This window comes from Diceros bicornis, chromosome 26 (genome assembly GCF_020826845.1).
Source record: "Diceros bicornis minor isolate mBicDic1 chromosome 26, mDicBic1.mat.cur, whole genome shotgun sequence".
In the NCBI taxonomy this organism is placed as follows: Eukaryota; Metazoa; Chordata; class Mammalia; order Perissodactyla; family Rhinocerotidae; genus Diceros; species Diceros bicornis.
The window spans coordinates 3,585,599-3,603,517 of NC_080765.1; the positions used below are offsets into that span (position 1 = coordinate 3,585,599).

Below are 17,919 nucleotides of genomic sequence, written 5' to 3' on the forward strand. Positions count from 1 at the left end.
AACGTGAATACAGACCACTTGGGGAGAGAGCGGAACACCAGATTCTGACCCAGTTGGTCTGGGTGGGGCTGAGAATCTGCATTTATAACGAGCCCGCAGGTGATGCCGATACTGCTGGTTTGTGGACCACTTGGAGCAGCAAGGGCCTGGCCAACGGGATTGGCTGGGGAAGGGAGGCAGGTGGAGCACAGGTGTGAGTGGCCCTCATCTAGGGCATAAGATGGCTGAGTGGCGGCTGCTTACTAGTTACCGGTGGGAGTGACTGCGGGCGCTATGGGGCTGAGCTATGGGCTTGTCATCTGCTTTCTGCTCTGGGGAGGCACAGGACTGTGCTACCCCCAGCCCCTCTGGCAAGGTGGGACCCTCCTCCCCATGACATCTAAGCTGCCCGTGGTGGTGAAGTGTCTGGAGGCCCAGCTGGTGGTCACTGTCAGCAAAGACCTTTTTGGTACCGGGAAGCTCATCCGGCCTGCAGACCTCACCCTGGGCCCCGAGAACTGTGAGCCGCTTGTCTCTATGGACACGGATGATATGGTCAGGTTTGAGGTTGGGCTGCATGAGTGTGGCAACGGCGTGCAGGTGAGGCTTGGGACCCCTCAGCAGCCCTGGCTTCGGTGGGAGGACATGGGAGGCGGTGGTGATGGGGAGTGTGGATGCAGAGCCAGGGCAGGGTGGGGCTGGGGCAGGTCCCTTTCTTGTGGGGTAGGGGGAACCCCTGAGGCCTGAAGGTAGGCATTGGTGGCGTGGGGGTCGGAGTGGGGGAAGCTCTTGCCTCTAGTTGCTGAAATTGGGTAGGTGGGGTGGCGTCCAGAGGTGGCAGTGCTCTTTGGGCCAGACCGAGCACCCCCACTCTGATTCTGAGGATTTATGACCCCCTCCCAGAGGGAATCCAGGAGAGGTGTGGGTGATGTGGGGCTGATAGGGCAACCCTGCAGGTAGCTCAGCAGTTGCTTGGAGCCCTAGAAACTTATGCAGAAGAGATCAAATTTTTGACACCTCAGAAAGCCCAGAAGTAATCATCACAGGGAAATTTCGCTTCCCTCGTGTTGAATGGCTCGAAGCCTTGAACTGAAAGTGGTATCGGAGGGAGAGCAGGGGGCACCATGCCACCTCTGTGTTGAAGACCTGTGAGGCTTAAATTGGGCCCCTGGGGGCAGTGTCAAGTGGGAGTCCTGAGCAAGAGAAGAGCTGAGTAATGCAGGCCAGACCTCCCCTCCTCGAGGCAGCGGGGGGAAACAGAGACTCAGACCATAAGGAGGGGCCTTCCAGCAAGGCAGGGCTGGGCACAGATTCCTAGCTGGTCCACCATCCCCTGGACCAAGCTCCTGCCACCCCACAGAGAGCTTGGCCTCCCCTCCGTCACGGAGCCCCCACTCCTGCCTCCCTGGCCCTGGGCTCCTTCAGTCTCAGCTTGGTTGGGGTGGGGACAAGCCCAGCCCCCGGAGCCCTCCCTGGAGCTCTGGTCCTGGGTGCCTTGCAGCCTCCCGGCCCCTGTGACCCTGGGGAGAGGGGAGGGAGACCAGAGAGCTGCAGGAGTTATTTGTAGGGAATTATTCTAGCTGAGTAACTCGCAAACTTTGGGCCTTAGAATCACCTGGGGAGCATTTAAAACTCCTGGTTCCCGTACCCCATACTACATCAGAACGGAAGGGGGAGCCAGACATCGATCCGTATCTTGAAGATCCCAGGTGACTCTGACTTAGGGCACAGCCTGGTCCCTCCTTTCTCCAGCAGCCTTTCCCAGGCTGAGGGTTTCTTGCCTGAGAAGAATCACCTGGACCGGGCCAGCTTCCTGGTAACGCAACCTGTGCAGCCCCGCAGGGCCCATGCTCGGTTTAATGCCCTGCTGTCCTGAAATTCTTAACTTCTGAGCAAGAGACCCCACAAATTATGCAGCCAGTCCAACTGGGGCACTCGCTAATAGAAAGCTGGGGCGCCTCCCTGAAGATTGAGCAGCTGGGAGCACCGCGCAGCCACTAGGGACCCAGGTGCCCTGCTGGGAAGCTAGATTGAAAGGTCATCTTCCAGTAGCACCAGCCTGGGCTCTTCCTGCCCCAGACCACCACCGAACCCGGTTTCCCCTTCTGTGAAATGGTTTGAGGATAGGTCAGAAGAGGTCAGAACTAAAGTGTTAACTGCTGTGGTGATGAGTTCAAGTTCCTGGAACTTTCTGGCTTCTTCCTGGGGGCTTTCTTAGCCCCAGGCCTTCCCTGAAAAAGGAAACTGTGTATTGGGGTGGGGGTGGCACGCGCCCAGCGCCTCTGGTTGTTGGTGCTGCTTGGTGCACATCCAGACCCCTGTGGTGGTGTCGACACTTCAGGGGTGGACAGACTGAGGGTGAAGGTGGTACCTTCCAGGCTCTCCCACGGGTCAGCGGCAGAGCGGGCTTTGCGTCCAGGGCCTGTGTTCTCTCCACCCCAGCAGGCTGCCCTCCCTGCATCCTTGCACGGGGCGGGCCCACCTCGCAGGTGATGCTGGTAGGGTTAACCCCTCCCCTTTCCTTCAGGTGACCGAGGACGCCCTGGTGTACAGCACCTTCCTGCTCCACAACCCGCGCCCCACGGGAAACCTGTCCATCCTGAGGACTAACCGCGCAGAGGTTCCCATCGAGTGTCGCTACCCCAGGTCAGTGTGGGACAGGTCCTGTCGCTGCCCCCGCTTCAGAGGCGCCTCTGCAAGTGCGTTAGCCTCCCCGCAGAATGGCTGTGAGCAGGTGGAAGTGCTGTGGTCAGCACCCTGAGCTCCTGGTGGGAGTGGGGGCCTGCCGGGTCGGGTTGGAGTCTCTGAAATGCATCAGGGCCAGGCTGCCTGGGGATGGATGCTGCAGGGCTGCCTAGACCGGGCCCCCGGAGTTCAGAAAGTCTTTCACTAGTGCAGGGTAGGTTCTGGGCTCTGACTGTGTCCGCAGCAAGCAGCTCCTTTCCTGTGGCTTCTCCCAGTGCGTGGGTGCAGGGGGGGAAGAGCCTCAAGCCCTGAGCGCTAAGCACGTGCCTCTGAACTTTAGCATCGAGGTGTGAGGAGGGCGACTATGGCTTATAATGACAATGCCCAATGCTGGGCCCTGGGCTAGGTTGAGGGCAGAGTGCACAGGCCTTCATTCCGGCCCTCCCTTCTGGGAGGAGGTAGGGGAGATGGTACTGATACTGTGAGGGCAAAAGGGATGAGCTGCATGCCTGAGGAGGGGTTCCCAGAACAGATCCTGAGAGGGGTCTTGGGGTCAGGTGGGGCTGAGACAGTCTGGGCAGAGCTACACACACCTGGGGAGGGCAGCATGTCACTAATAGGGGCTGTAGCCCGGGGACCTGGAGCTCAGGGCCTAGGCAACAAGGAGAGGGGGACAGATGGGTCCTAAGGGCCCATCAGATGCAGTGAAAGCATTCAGGCTCACTCTTCAGTGGGTGCCCCTTCTGAGGACCAAGCAGAGTGAGTGAGGACTGTTTTTCTGCTGAGAAGGTCAGCTGGTACAGAAGATGAGGGAGTCGGTGAGACCAGTTGGGAGGCTAAGATGAGATGAGTTCTGACCTGTGGCAGCAGGGTGTAGGGGGTCGGCTTGAAGGAGCTCAGCATTTGACCATGTTGGGTGGAGGAGACAGAGGAGCCAAGGGCAGGATGCCCAGCCGCCCTCTTACTGGCCAGAGAGGCTGAAGCCCTCCTGGGACCATGCCATCTCTCACTTCAGAATCGCTCTGCCTGGGCCTGACCTGAGGATGTTGGCTCACCCGGTGGCTGCGCACAGTGCGGGGTGGCCTAGCTCTGGCTACCTGAGGTCTGCTTCTCAGCAGATGCATCACTTGAAGTAGCCTCTTCCATGAGACCCCGTGGGTCAGTGGGGCAGACATCTGGAGACATCCAATGGCTCCTAAGGACCTCCCTGCCCCGGGTCAGGCTCAGACTGTCTCAGCAGCTTCTCAAGAACAGAGGCCCGTCTGCGTGGGTCTCTGAAGGGCTTCTTGCACTGGGGCTCGCCTCAAGAATCCCGAGTGGTGCAGAGAGAGACTGCTGCCTCAGACCCATACCTGAACCTCCCGAGTTAACCTTAATAAGGAGCAGATCTGGGTCTAGAAACAAACTAACTTGATGTATCTGTCTTCACGCTGCCACCCAGGTGTCGTCATGGCTGGGTTGGTTGGGCCCAGGTGTCATCATGGCTGGGAGGGATGGGCCCACTCACAGGTGTTGAGTTCAGGAGGTTTAGGGGAACAGGCTTAGACTTCAGGTGTCTGTTCAGCTGCCTTGGACTAGCTGCCTGGCTGGGTCACAGCTGGGGCTCTGCAATGAGGTAGAAAAGAGACTCCCTCCAACGTGGGGCCAGGTGGGGTCAACGTTGGGCCAAGGGTGGGCAGCTGCTGTTCTTTTCCCAGGCAGGGCAACGTGAGCAGCCAGGCCATCCTGCCCACCTGGGTGCCCTTCAGGACCACGATGTTCTCAGAGGAGAAGCTGGTTTTCTCTCTGCAACTGATGGAAAGTAAGCAGGAGGGCTGGCAGGAGGAGCTGGCAAGGAGAGCTCTGGTAATCTCTTACCCCTGGCTATGCCTTTCAGAGGACTGGGGCGCTGAGAAGAGGTCCCCCACCTTCCAGCTGGGAGAAATAGCCCACCTCCAGGCCGACGTCCACACTGGCAGTCACGTGCCACTGCGACTGTTCGTGGACCACTGTGTGGCCACACTGACGCCAGACCGGAACACCTCCCCTTATCACACCATCGTGGACTTCCACGGGTGAGGGCTGGGCTCGCTTTCTAGAGAATCCTTGTAATAACATGACCTAGGCCACCTTCCTCAGCCTCTAACTCCATTCTTGTTCTCTTCAAAGTTGTCTCGTGGACGGTCTCTCCGATGCCTCTTCTGCTTTCAAAGCCCCCAGACCTGGGCCAGAGACCCTCCAGTTCACAGTAGATGTGTTCCACTTTGCCAATGACTCCAGAAACACGGTAATAGCTTTCTTTAATAGCCTGGAATAGGACTGAACTGTAGGGTCAGGCTGCCTAGGCTTACTATCTGCTGTTGTCGCTCACCAGCTGTCCCCTTAATCAATGACTTGATAGCTCTGCCCCTGTCCTAGTAACTCTACACACTTACCAAGTAGATAAAGCCACGGGCTCTAGTGAGATCTGCGAGGAGAAGGCATGGTAGGTAGAAAAGCCCTAGGTAGGTAGAAAACCCATGTAGGATGGAGGGAGAGTCAGGGGTCCTGGAAATAGAACAAACTAGGAGAATAGGAACCCAGGAGATTCAACTGACAGCTCAAATAAGATGAGGACCAACAACCGTGGCATCTGGTGACCAGGCCACTGACCTTGTCCTTGCCAGGGTCAGTAGGGCCAGAACTCAGATGATGATGGGTTTAGTAAAGGAGTCAACAAAAGCAGGTGTCAGCCTTCCTGGAGGCTTTCTGGAAGTCAAGGTAAGCGGGTATGAACTTTTCATACAGGGTAGCCTCTTGAAGTTGATCATAGGCTAGATCAGTGACTTTCTGAAACTTGAGCACATCAGCATCACCTGGAGGGCTTGTTGAATGAGACTTCTAGGCCCCACTCCCAGGGTTTGGTTCAGTAGGTCTAAAGTAGACCATTCCTAACAAGACTCCAGGTTCTCTGGCTGCTGCTGTTCTGGGGGCCACGCCTTGAGAACCACTAAGCTAGAAAGCCCAACTCGAAACTAAGAGAGGGGGAGAAGAGGGTGGGGGCCAAGATGTGGCCTGCTCCTGATGGCTGAGGCAGGGACAGATGGGGCAGATGGCACAGGTAGAAGGACCAGCCTCTAGTCAGAAAGTGCTGGTAGAATCTTACAAATAAAACAAGTAGCTTTCAAACAAGTTCCCTGAGATAGGAGTGCGGGATGTGAAGTTCAGATAGCTGGTCAGGAAAGAGAAGTGATTAAAGCAGGTGTTTAAGTCTGGCTCTATACTAATCACCTGGAAAGGTCTGATACTCATTTACTGATAGTTGCATATAATACTATATATTTTCACTTAATTGGGGTAGGGCCTGGCATCACCTTTTTCTAACATCTTATGAAAGTCTTCAAACATTAAGTTGAAAGAACTTGACAAACACCTATGTACCTACCATCTAGGTTCTACCATTAATATTTTACTATATTATCATCCATCCATTAGTCTATCTTGTTTTACTTGGAGATGCATCAAAAGCCCCTTAAGCTCCTGGGTGACTCTAACAAACAGGCAGGTGTGCAAGCCACTGAACTAGAGGTGCCTATGGCCGGGGGGCATTGAGAGGTGAGCAGTGTGGGCTTGTAGAAGAGTACATTGATGCTACCTCACCTCGTCTGGCAGTTCTGTTCTGAGAATGGTAGTTTGATACAGACTGGTAGATAGCAGGAGGGGCATGAATTGAAGTTATTGGTGAGATGTCCTGAAGCTTCAGGGTGGTGGCAGGTCCTGGGTTGAATGGACCTGGGGATAAAGGAGAACAGACTCGAAGAAAGGGCTCTGGTTCCCACATCAGGGACCTTGGGTCCTAGGGCAGAGGATCCTGGTTGGGGTAGGGAATCAATGTTGACTTCAGAGGCGGTCCAGTGGGGAAGAAGACGGATAAGCTTTCATACAGGTGGTGGCCATCACCATGGGTGAAACCTGAGCTGGTATCTGCATCTCCAGGGATTGGGGGGATAACCAAGAGACCAGAGGACGATGCTGATCAGTGGAAGGCAGCCTGAACTTGGGGAGGGTGCTCCCCCAAAGGTGGGTGGGATGGCCTGGCTGACTGTGGCCATGGCACAAGCGAGAAGGACCACCCTTATTCAAAAGCTAAAGGGGAAACACCCTGGGGTCTTAGGCCCCAGTTAGCATCAGAAAAAGGTCTTGGGAAGAAGCTGAGGATAAATGCGGTTCCCTTCCTGGAATATAGACTCTACAGGACCCAGAAACCCTTCTCTGGTGGGGCAGATAGAAGGCAGGCGGCCAGAAATGCATCCTGGCTTGTTCAAGTTTCTGAAATGGTTTCCCTGCCTGTTGATGCACTTGGGCACTAGGTGGTGGCCAAGGTCTGTGGCTCTGTAGAAGGTTCCAGAGAGAAGGTGGTAGAACTTCCATGCCTTTGCAGGGTTGGCAGCAGGGGGTGGGGGGGGGTGGGGGGTGTCGGGTCGGGGGGGCTGTGGAAGCACTACCTAGGGTATGAAGACGCCTCTGCCGAGAGGACTGGGGCCCCCCTGAGCCCTGGCTTTGTCGAAACTGCCCCTACCCCACGTGGTTGGGTGGGAATCGGCACCTCTGGGCTTGATCCCTGTCCCTGAGGTTTTGACTTAATGGGCCTGGGGTTGGGCATGCTAAGTGATCGGACAAGTCTGGAAAACAGTGGGGGGATAAAGATGATGGGTTCCAATTTAGAATCCAATTTGCTACTTGCTCTGAAGTTTTGGGCAAGTTAACCTCTGAACCTCTGTTGCCTCATCTCAAAAATGGGGCTCTTCCCCACCCCACCCCCCAAGGGTTAGGGGTTGTATAAGAACTGGCTTATTAAAGTCACTGGTACAGCTGAGAACTCTGCCTTGTCACAGCTGCTCTTACTTCCAGGTATATATCACCTGCCATCTGAAGGTCACTCCGGCTGGCCAAGTCCCAGACCAACTAAACAAAGCCTGTTCCTTCAGCAAGTCCTCGAATAGGTGAGGAGACCAGATTGGATATGGCTGGGGTAGAAAACCAAATCGACCACCCTCGTGTCTATCCCCTCAGTGGGCACATTATCAGCAACTGCTTCCTGCACACAACACAGTCGTCTAATCCTCTTGTCTTTCCCTCTCAGCTGGTCCCCAGTAGAAGGCCCTGCTGATATCTGTCAATGTTGTCGCAATGGCAGCTGTGGCAGTCCAGGCCTTTCCAGCAAGCTGTCCCACCCAGTGAGACAGTGGCACAAGTCTGCTTCCCGCAATCGCAGGCATGGTAGGTCTTAGGACAGCCACAAGGCTATTGCCCTCCTCTCGGGCTAGGGCACCTGTTGTCACTTCAGGGTAACACACTTCTCCCTTGTCTCCCATTTAAGGCTGCTCACCTCTGGGGGATGCCCTTTAGGGCTTTCTTACATAGAAGTGTTGGGGCTAAGTGGGGGCTCTGAGCCCCCAGCCCAGTGTCAGCCAGGGGAGCTCTGCTGTTGTCCTGGGGATCTGACATAGTTGCAGGGAGGGGAAAAGAATGCAGCTGTTAGAACAAAATGTACTAGTTCAGCCCACGGAAGGTGAGCAAAACCCCTAAACTGATTCCTGGTTAGGGACTAAGGGGACCCTTGGACGTCTTGTCTTTCAGTGACAGAAGAAGCAGACGTCACGGTGGGCCCGCTGATCTTCCTGGGAAAGGCCAATGACCGTGCTGTGGAGGGGTCGACCTCTTCTCCCACCTCTCTGATGCTGGGCCTGGGCCTGGGCCTGGCCGCGATGGGATCCCTGACCCTGGCTGTCATTGTGCTGGGTCTTGCCAGGAGCCGCCAGGCTGCTTCCCACCCTGTGGTGTGCCCTGTGTCTGCTTCCCAATAAAAGGAGAAAGGCACCTCTGGGGTGTAGCGCAGTGTCTACAGAGAGGGCTGAACCGGGAGGGGGCAGACCGTGCAACAGTGCCATGGGTTCAGATAGCACAATCGAAGTGCTGCTGGGCCGCTAGTGTCTAGATGGTGTCTACACGGGGGTGAGGCCAGACTGGCTGGTGAAGGCAAGCTTGCATTTTCCTGGCTTTGGGCAACACTTCCTTACTGGGGGCAGGGCACGTCTCCCCAGAGGCAGCTATAATCCTGTGTCTCTAAAGGGCCAAATGAAAGCTTGGGTTGGGCCCTCCAGCCCCACTTCTAGGCCAGCCAAGAGTCTTGTGTGTCTCTAGGCCCCATGGATCTGATTCCGGGGCGGGGACAGGGAGGAAAGAACTTCTAGTTCCCTTCTCTAGGGATAGCAGGCAGAAAGCCACATCTCCACATGCCACAGGGGACTGGGTTTAGGACAGTGGTCTGGGCAGGGGTCACCGTGCAGAGGAGCACCTCTGGGGGTAGTGAGCATGCTGTGGCCAAGTCACTCTGAGGTGGCTGCCTCAGCAGGGCTGGGACCTGTTTCAGGCTTCCTGTCACTAAGGGGAGCTGCCTCTCTGCCTCCCCCACCTTCACATCACTCTCCCCACAGAGGCTGCCATCCTCCCCCAGGTCCTGGCCACAGCCCCTGGGAGTACATAGCAAGGGAATGGTGTCCTGGGGGTTCCTAGGGAGCTTGTGGTCCCCTCTCCGGGGGAGGTGATCATGCTCCCTCTGCTGAGGGCAGTGAAGGCCCTCACAGTGGGCTGGCCCTTAGCTGGCTCTAACCTCACCCAGACCCCACTCATTCTCTTTCTCACTGTGTGAAGGTCACCTTCACTGTGTAATCCCAGCTTTGCTAGTTACCTGCTGTGAGCCAGAGGCAAAAACGGGCTGGTACCTACCGGGCAGGGTGGTTAGGCGTAAACTGATCAGAGCCAAATGGCTCTCAAATATATTCAGAGCAAGGTTTTTTGTGATTCTGGGTCTTAGAAGTACAGGAAGGCCCTTGACCTAGATGTTTGCTTTTCCAAGTGTGGTCTGTGATCCCCATGGCATCACCTGGGGATTTGTGGAAAGGGCAGAGCTTGGAGCCCCATCTCAGACCTAAGAATCTGCATCTTAACAAATCCCCCAGTGATTCAGGTATGTGCTGAAGTGCACTGGGCCAGGGGATTTGCATCAAGAAGGAATCATGCCCCCCAAGCAGGTTATGGTGTGCTGCATGAGGGAGTAAAAGACAGAGTAGGAGGGGTGGGCTTCCTGGAGGTGGTGATCCTAGAGCAAATCCTCAAAACTAGTAGGTCCTAGCTGGACAAAATGGGGGAGATGAGTGTGGAGGGAGGAGAGAACAGGGAGAACCTGTGCCCTGGGGGAGTGGAGGGCTTTGATGTCCAGTAAGGGGAGAGAGAGGCCTCTGTTGGGGAAGAGGGAGAATCCTCCTCTGCCCTTTCCCTTAAGGTTCTTATGACTGGCCAAATAATTAAAAGACAGGTTAGCAGGAGAAAATCAAAGTTTAATAACATGTATACATGGGAGAAACCAGGGAAACTGAGTGTCAACAAAATGGTGAAGGTTCTCATCTTAAATACTATCTTCAGCTAAAGACAAAGGAGGATGTTGGGGGTGGGGGAAGTCAGTTATAGGAGATTATCAGAAAAGCACAGTAAACAAGAGTAAGGTTATTATGCAGATTTAAGGCCTCACCTTCATATTGATAAGTTTCTAGAGATGAGGCCATCCCCCCTGTTCCTAGTAGAGAGAGGGCAATACCTTTACAAATGGAGATTTCTCTTATAAGTGTAAATGTTTGTCTGACAAGCCTTTACTGGGCCATTAGAGAATATGGCCTGGGAAAGAGAATTTTTGATAAGATGGGCTTGTTGGTGTCTTTCCTATTGTAACATCTATTTTACATTATACTACAGCCATCACATGGTAGTGGATCCTTCCTGAAACATGCCTTCTGTGTTAAATTCTTTAGGCAGTTTGGGGGAGGTCAAATGTCCTTCAGAGAAAATAATCAAGGTAAAGAGACATATTTCAGGGTGGCCAGTTTTGTTCTCCCACACCTCGTACCGCTGGTGAGGACGACATGGGAAGGAAGGGTTCTGAGTGCCATGGATGTGTTACTGAACCAAGAGGGTTCACCTCCTGGTGAGTTAAATGAGACTCTACCCCAGTGGAAGTTGTCTCACAAAGTAAAGTGTATTTGCAGCAAATAGGAGGCCATAAGGAATCATTTCCAAAGTCATGGTGTTCCCGAACAGAGGGAAACAAGGATCTTTTATTTTGAATGGGGAATGAATATTTAAAAGGGAGAGGTGTCTGGGGCCGGCCCTGTGGCATAGCAGTTAAGTGCATGTGCTCCGCTGCTGGCAGCCTGGGTTCGGATCCCAGGCACGCACCGATGCACTGCTTGTCAGGCCGTGCTGTGGCGGCGTCCCATATAAACTAGAGGAAGATGGGCACGGATGTTAGCCCAGGGCCAATCTTACTCAGCAAAAAGAGGAGGATTGGCATGGATATTAGCTCAGGGCTGATCTTCCTCACGAAAAATAAAAGGGAGAGGTGTCGATTCACTTGCACAGGCTCAGTTGGAAAACATGCTTCCATATACACTGCAGGCTGCCATGATAAGGCCTAAGCTCCTCCTGGAGAGGTCCTTAGCATTAAAAATAGGGTAGGGCCGGCCCCGTGGCTTAGCGGTTAAGTGCGCGCGCTCTGCTGCTGGCGGCCCGGGTTCGGATCCTGGGCGCGCACCAAGGCACCACTTCTCCGGCCATTCTGAGGCCGTGTCCCACATACAGCAACTAGAAGGATGTGCAACTATGACATACAACTATCTACTGGGGCTTTGGGGAAAAAGAAAGAAATAAAATTATAAAAATAGGGTAAAGGTCCTGGGCGTAGCTCTTGTGGTGAGGCTTGGTCTGGTTCAGGGTGGTTGGTGGTTGCATCTCCTTAAGATAACTAAAGGGGGGAAAACAATTTGGAAAAACAGTTAAATGCTTCCAAACCCGCCCTTGAGTTCCTTGGGGCACCTAGTCCGTGACAGACTGTCTGGAGGTTGAGTGAGCAGAGCACTCGGTGGGATCCTGGTTCATGCAGCAGTATTTTTGGGGCCAGGTGGCCCGTCTCACCTCCCACCCAGCTCTACCCCTGACTCTGTTTCCTCTCTTAGCATTGTCCTGTTTCAGATCGGGGAGTTCTTGACTTCAGGGTTAGCACAAGGGCTAACGTGATGCTTGGTACTCAGCATGCGTTCAGTCGGAGCTGCTTGATAAGCTAGGGCTACTCCCAGGACACCCTACTGTCCTGCCACAAACACCCCTCCGTTATTTGCCCTCCTGTTCCTGGGTGTTGCAACATTCTGGAAACTCATCTCTCATTCAGCTTCTGCAGTCCTCAGCAGAAAGAGGAAGTGGCTGTGCAGGGTTTGGGGAGGAAGTGTGACTAGGACATGACCCTTAATGCCAGCCCCAGGAGGTTCCAAATGGGCCTCAGCTCAGCGTGAAGCTGGCCCCGGGCAGGGCAGGAGAGGCAGCCTCCAGCAGTAATGTCAGAGAGGTGGAACTTGAGTGGTAAAGGGAGGGAAATGGCAGGCAGCCGAGGGTTGTCCCGATTTCTATCGCCTCTTTCCCTGGTGTTTGGGGCAGCTTCCCATCATATCATGTGCAACTCTCGGTGAATCAACACTTTGTGCGTGGGTTTAAAATTTTGCCTTTGTGCTTCCCGGTAGCCAGGGAAAAAAGGGAAATGAGGTATGATAATGGACAATGGGGAAAAAAATCATGATCATACAAATACAAAATGAAAATGTGTCAAAGATCTTGTTTTAACTCATTCATTGAGGAAAACTGTAAGATGTAAAAAAACTAGTTTCAGGGAGAATTCAAAGACAAGACATCTATAAAGGTAATCAGGAATGCAGAAATGAATTTGCTGATAGATGCAAAAACAATTTCTCCAGAGGGCAAAAAGTCAATTGCATCTCTAGGAACAAGGATCATTTGCAGTCATTTGCATGACTATCAGTTTTCTACAATTCACAGAATTGCAAAATACCTTAGTCAAAGACTGGGAAAGACACAGATTTAGGAAATCAGATTATCTGGAAGTGTGCTAGAGAATACCCAGGAATCTTTTTGCCTATTTCAAAGTCTTTCACAATTTTCTCTGACAGATGTTAAATTTGTCACATTTTTATTTATTTTTATTTTTTGAGGAAAATCAGCCCTGAGCTAACATCCATGCCAATCTTCCTCTTTTTGCTGAGGAAGACTGGCCCTCAGCTAACATCCGTGGCCATCTTCCTCCACTTTATGTGGGACGCCGCCACAGCATGGCCTGACAAACGGTGCGTCGGTGCGCGCCCAGGATCCGAACCTGGGCCGCCAGCAGCAGAGCGCGCGCGCTTAACCGCTAGGCCATGGGGCTGGCCCCTGTCATGTATTTTTAGCAATAGATTCTAAGCAGTTCCTAGGGGCTAGTGGAAGTGTTCATGGGAGGGTTGGATACCACCAGAAAGATAACTCTATGCCCTCAGCCCATAGAATAGGAAGCCTGGCTTGTCCACACACCACAGTTGATCCCTTGAGCAACTCTAGATCTCAACCAGGGTGCCAGAGTATTAATTTACGAGAACAATAACTGGGAGTGGGGGGGGGACAGGTCGAGTGCGATTCTTAGTGTTAAACTTCTCCGATGAATTAACTGAGGACATGTCAGTTAATTTCACACCTGCAGCAAGGGAACTAGCAAGAAGGATGGGCTGGGACTTACATAAAACAATGCTTTTATGGGAGGGTGCTTCACTCCTCAGGGCTGCTAAGCCACCGCGCTTTTGTTGACTGTGTAGGTCACACCTGGGTCCTGAGCGGGCACTGTCGGGCAGAGATGCCAGGTGCTGTCTATTAATCAGAAGTAATGAGCAAGGCAGCTGTGGATTCTAGTCAGACAATCCCTCCACTGTGTCAGATGGAGGCCAACTAGCTGAGGCACCAAGCAACAGAATTCTGCCTTTCCAAGCAAGACATCAGAAAGTGCTGAGTCCCTTAGCAGGGACACTAGGCCCCAGTGTCTTACCTTTTCCCAGGTTTTCGTTGGCCTTTTCTTGCTCCTGGGTGAGCCGGGGCTGGTTCCAGGATTGGAATCTTTGGAAACAGTAAGCCCTGACACCCGGAGTGCAGTTCAAGGACTTTTGTTTTTAATCTAAGTGTCTTTGGCCACCACCACTCCCCATGGCCAACAGCCACATTCTTTCTTGGACCACGTCATTCATTCTCAGTTGCTTGGGAGCCCTCAAAGGTCCTCGGGCGGCACAAACTCCAGCCTTTGAGACATTAAAAAAAAGGCTCCCCTTCCAGGAAGACGATTTAGGACACAGCCCCTGCCAGGAATGTTTCAGCTCCTACTCACCCCTAGACTTCGCACCTTTGTGCAAGACACACCTAAGCTACCCTACTGTGTGTGTGGGGTGGGGGCATTCTCACATTTTTCTAATAGAAAAAAAACAGCATGAGTACATAGTAAATTAAAAAAAATTCTCAGCTCATCCCCTACCTTTTAGGAGCTTCTTAGGTTTCCTCCCAGAAACTTGCTATGCCTGCAAGCTTGTGTGTGCATTTAAAAAAAACACACAAATAGGTGCATGTTCTGCTCTCCCCTCTGCTTGGAAAGTTCCTTTTGTACTTAACAATAGATCTTGGCCACCTGTTCCCTCAGCACCTGTGAGTCTTCCTCATTCTTTCTACCCAGTGTTCTTGGGTTATTGAACCAGCTCCCTTCTGCAGGGCAGTTCAGTTGTTTCTGGCCCCTTGCTATGTATATTGGTTTCAAGTTCAGTTTGCAAGTGGCCAATCCTGTTTTCCTCATTTCCAGCTTCCTGAGGGACATCCGGCTGCGGCCTCAGAACGCAGCACACTCACTCTTTCCTGGCTAGAAACTAAAAGTCCATGCCCCCCCTCCCTCTTGCTGTTGCCCTATTTTGCTCCCTTTCACGACCAGAACTCTTTATTTTTCTCAAATAAAAATAGTCTTTCTTTTCAGGTTATAAAAATGGAACCTATTCATTGGGACACACTCAAACGATACCGGAAAAAGACAGAGAAAGTGAAACTCACCTGCTCTCCCACCCCTCAGATGTCACTGTGTGGGCTAGTGTCCTTCACACACACACAGCCATGGGCAACCTTACGTAAGTGGCATCCTTCCACATGCGTGGGTTTATCCTCTGTCGGCCCCTGCACCCCTGCCCCCAGTGTGTGGAACACAAAGGTTGTTCTTGAAACAGCTGTCTACACTCCTAGACTCCATTCCCAGCCTTCACAACCAAAGACATCTGCTCCAGCTCCTACATCTCAATGGAAACCACTCTGTGGTCACCAATGGCCTTCCTGTAGCTAAGTCAGAAGTTTGAGACTTTTTTTGAAGTCACCTGGCCAACTGAAAAAATGAGAGAGCCCAGAACTGGGAGGCAGGAGCCTTGGGTTCTGGAATAGGCTGGCCTCCCACTGGACCAGCTGGTTGGGCCTCTCCGAAGTGTCTGTCACCACTGAGCACTGCCTTCTGGGACATTCTCCTTGGTTCTCTGTCGTCATGCTCACCCGGTGTCCCCCAGTCCAGCCTCTCCCCAGACACTTCTACCTCACACCTACCTGTTCTTCAAAAGTCAGTGTTCTTCAGTCCTGGACTTACCTTTCTCATCTTCTGTGGTCTTCCCAGATGATTTCATTGCCTGTGGCTCCAAAATCCCTCTTTCTAGCCCAGATCTCTCCAGACCCTCACACCTGGATGTTCTTCCCCCTCTCCCACCTCACACTCAACTTTTTGATGGACCCACCCCTTCTCTAGTGTTGTCCCCCTCATGGGGGGGCCTTCCATGCACCCAGGCTGTTTCCTACCTCCTGACTCTGTGGAGCTTCTTTACTCCTGCCTTCTCTCTGGCTCCCACACTGCTCCCCAACCTTGGCAGCCCCATCAAGCCTCCCCTAGAGCTCCTCCAGCTCTCCGGGCTTAGAGGTCCTCCGCTCTCCAGAGCTTAGGTTCCAGCACCTTTCCAGCCCAGGCTCCCACCATTGTTCTCTGTTTGGATCTCTAGGTGTTTGTGCAGTGGGGTTTTTGGACAATAACTGTAGGGGAAGAGGGCGAATCCCCCTCTGCCCTTTCCCTTAAGGTTCTTATGGCTGGCCAAATAATTAACAAGACAGGTTAACAGGAGAAAATAATACCAAGTTTAATAACATGTATACATGGGAGAAACCAGGGACACTGAGTTTCTGAACACAATGGCAGAGATTCTCGTCTTAAATAGCATCTTCGGCTAAAGACAAAGGAGGATGTTGGGGGTGGGTGGTGCTTTGGGGTTTCAGAGGGGAAGAAGACGATTTACATGAAGAAGGAAATGTAAATGTTTGTCAGACAATGCTTTGCAGGGCCACCTATAGAGAATGTGGCCGGAGAGACAGGAATTATAGTAATCAAGAATATGTGCATTTAAGTCTTCTTCTTCTGTTCTGATAAGAGTTTTCACGATAAGGTCATCCCCCCCTCTTCCCACTACACAGAGGGAGACACCTTTACAAATGTAAATATTTGGTAAACAGAACTTTGTTAAGAATGGGCTTATCGAGGACCCTGGCAGTCTGTCCATACCCAGAGTTAAACTCCTTTAGGCAGTTAGTGGAGGAGGTCAAATGTCCATCAGAGAAAATAATCAAGGTAAAGAGACATATTTCAGGGTGGTCAAATCTTGATCTCCCACATAACTATTACTCTAGCGTTTTGCTGAGGGAAAAAGAAGCACTTAAGAAAATATCTTTTGGGTGCTGAAAGGTTTTTCTTTTTTTTTAATTAAACTTTTTTTTTTCCCTTTTTCTCCCCGAAGCCCCAGTAGATAGTTGTATGTCATAGTTGCACATCCTTCTAGTTGCTGTATGTGGGATGCAGCCTCAGCATGGCTGGAGAAGCTGTGTGTCGGTGCACGCCCGGAATCCGAATCCAGGCCGCCAGTAGCGGAGCGCGTGCACTTAACCGCTAAGCCACGGGGCCAGCCCCATGAAAGGTTTTTCTAATGCTTCAGACTATCTCATCTGCACCCTCAACAATGAGGCCAGTCATATGGGGCTGCTCAAGCCTGGAGTTAGACACTACTTGGATTTAAAGACCACCTCTGCCAGTTGTCAACTGTGTGACCTTAGACACATTACTTAAGCTCTGTGCTTCAGTGTCCTCATCTGTAAAATGAGGATAATGATGGCACCTACCTCCTTGAGGGGATTCAGTGAGGTGATGCATGGCAAGTGCTTGGCGTATACCAGGTGCTTTAGAAATGTTATAGATGGCTATGGCCGAGAAAACCGCCACTCTCAGAAGGGAGGGGAAATTTTCCCATTCTAATCTGCAGCACTGCAGCCATCTAGTATAAATCATAGGTAAATGCTACCCTTCATTTCTCGATGGAGGGCTGGATCTGGGTGTAATTGGGAGAACGTGACTCTGGTGCCTCCCCAGACTCAGGCCTGTGTCCTCTGAGTCAGCTCCCGGGTGGTCAAGTCCTGGCCCAGGGCACCAAAGACAGCCTGATGCATGCCCTCCACCTTTCGCTACCTTAGGGTGGGTTACTCCCCCTCTCTGGGCCTCAGCTTCCTCCTCTATAGAATGAAGTGTTTGAACTGAAAGATGGGGGAGGTCTCTTCCTCCATCTCTAGCAGTCTGAATCTTCCTCAAATCCCTGATAAAATCTAAGTGACATTAGATGATGTAAAGATGCATAACTAGAGTCTAAGATTCAGAGGACTCTGAACCCCCCGAAACTGTATGCAAGATCGTGTGTGTGTGTGTGTGTGTGTGTGTGTGTGTGTAACGTGTGTGTACACATGTGTGAATACTTACAACCAAGCGTTTTTCTGGGAATAGCCATCTTTAGCTTTGTAAAGAAGGTCTGTGATCCCAAAAGATTAGTCACCGGCCTTGTTCAAGCCTTATCTCCTTTGACCTGGACTACAGCAACAGCCTCCAAACTTGTCTCCCAGCTCTTTTCCCTTTCTCTATAATTTATCCTCCACCCCCCACACAGGGTATCCTTCTAAAGTGCAATGCTGACTCTGTCATTCCCCTGCTTAACTCCGTCCATTGGGTCTAGTTGCCTCAATTCCTTGCATGGCTTTAAAGTCCATCACAATCTTACTCAGCCTTCTCCTCATACTCATATCCTGCCACACCCTAATCCATTTTTTCTGTCCTCACTCCTTCATGTACCCTCTGCCCTGGCCACACGGAACATTTCACTGCTTCCTGAATGCTTTGGGCACTTTGATATCTCTCTTCCTCTGCAAGGGCTCCCCTGTACTCCATCTGGCAAACCCCCATATGGGCTTCAAAACACAACTCAGGGGTCACCTCCTTTGTAA

At 52.3% G+C, this 17,919-nt stretch overlaps 1 protein-coding gene across 1 annotated transcript; it reads left to right on the top strand.

The window, feature by feature from the left end:
- The first annotated feature begins 273 nt into the window (after positions 1-273).
- Positions 274-8,489, top strand: ZP3 (zona pellucida glycoprotein 3). Its single transcript, XM_058570551.1, has 8 exons — positions 274-579; positions 2,507-2,625; positions 4,362-4,465; positions 4,541-4,718; positions 4,813-4,930; positions 7,534-7,625; positions 7,766-7,902; positions 8,263-8,489. The coding sequence occupies exons 1-8, from the start codon at positions 274-276 to the stop codon at positions 8,487-8,489; spliced, it is 1,281 nt and encodes a 426-aa protein (XP_058426534.1).
- Positions 8,490-17,919: the final 9,430 nt, after the last annotated feature.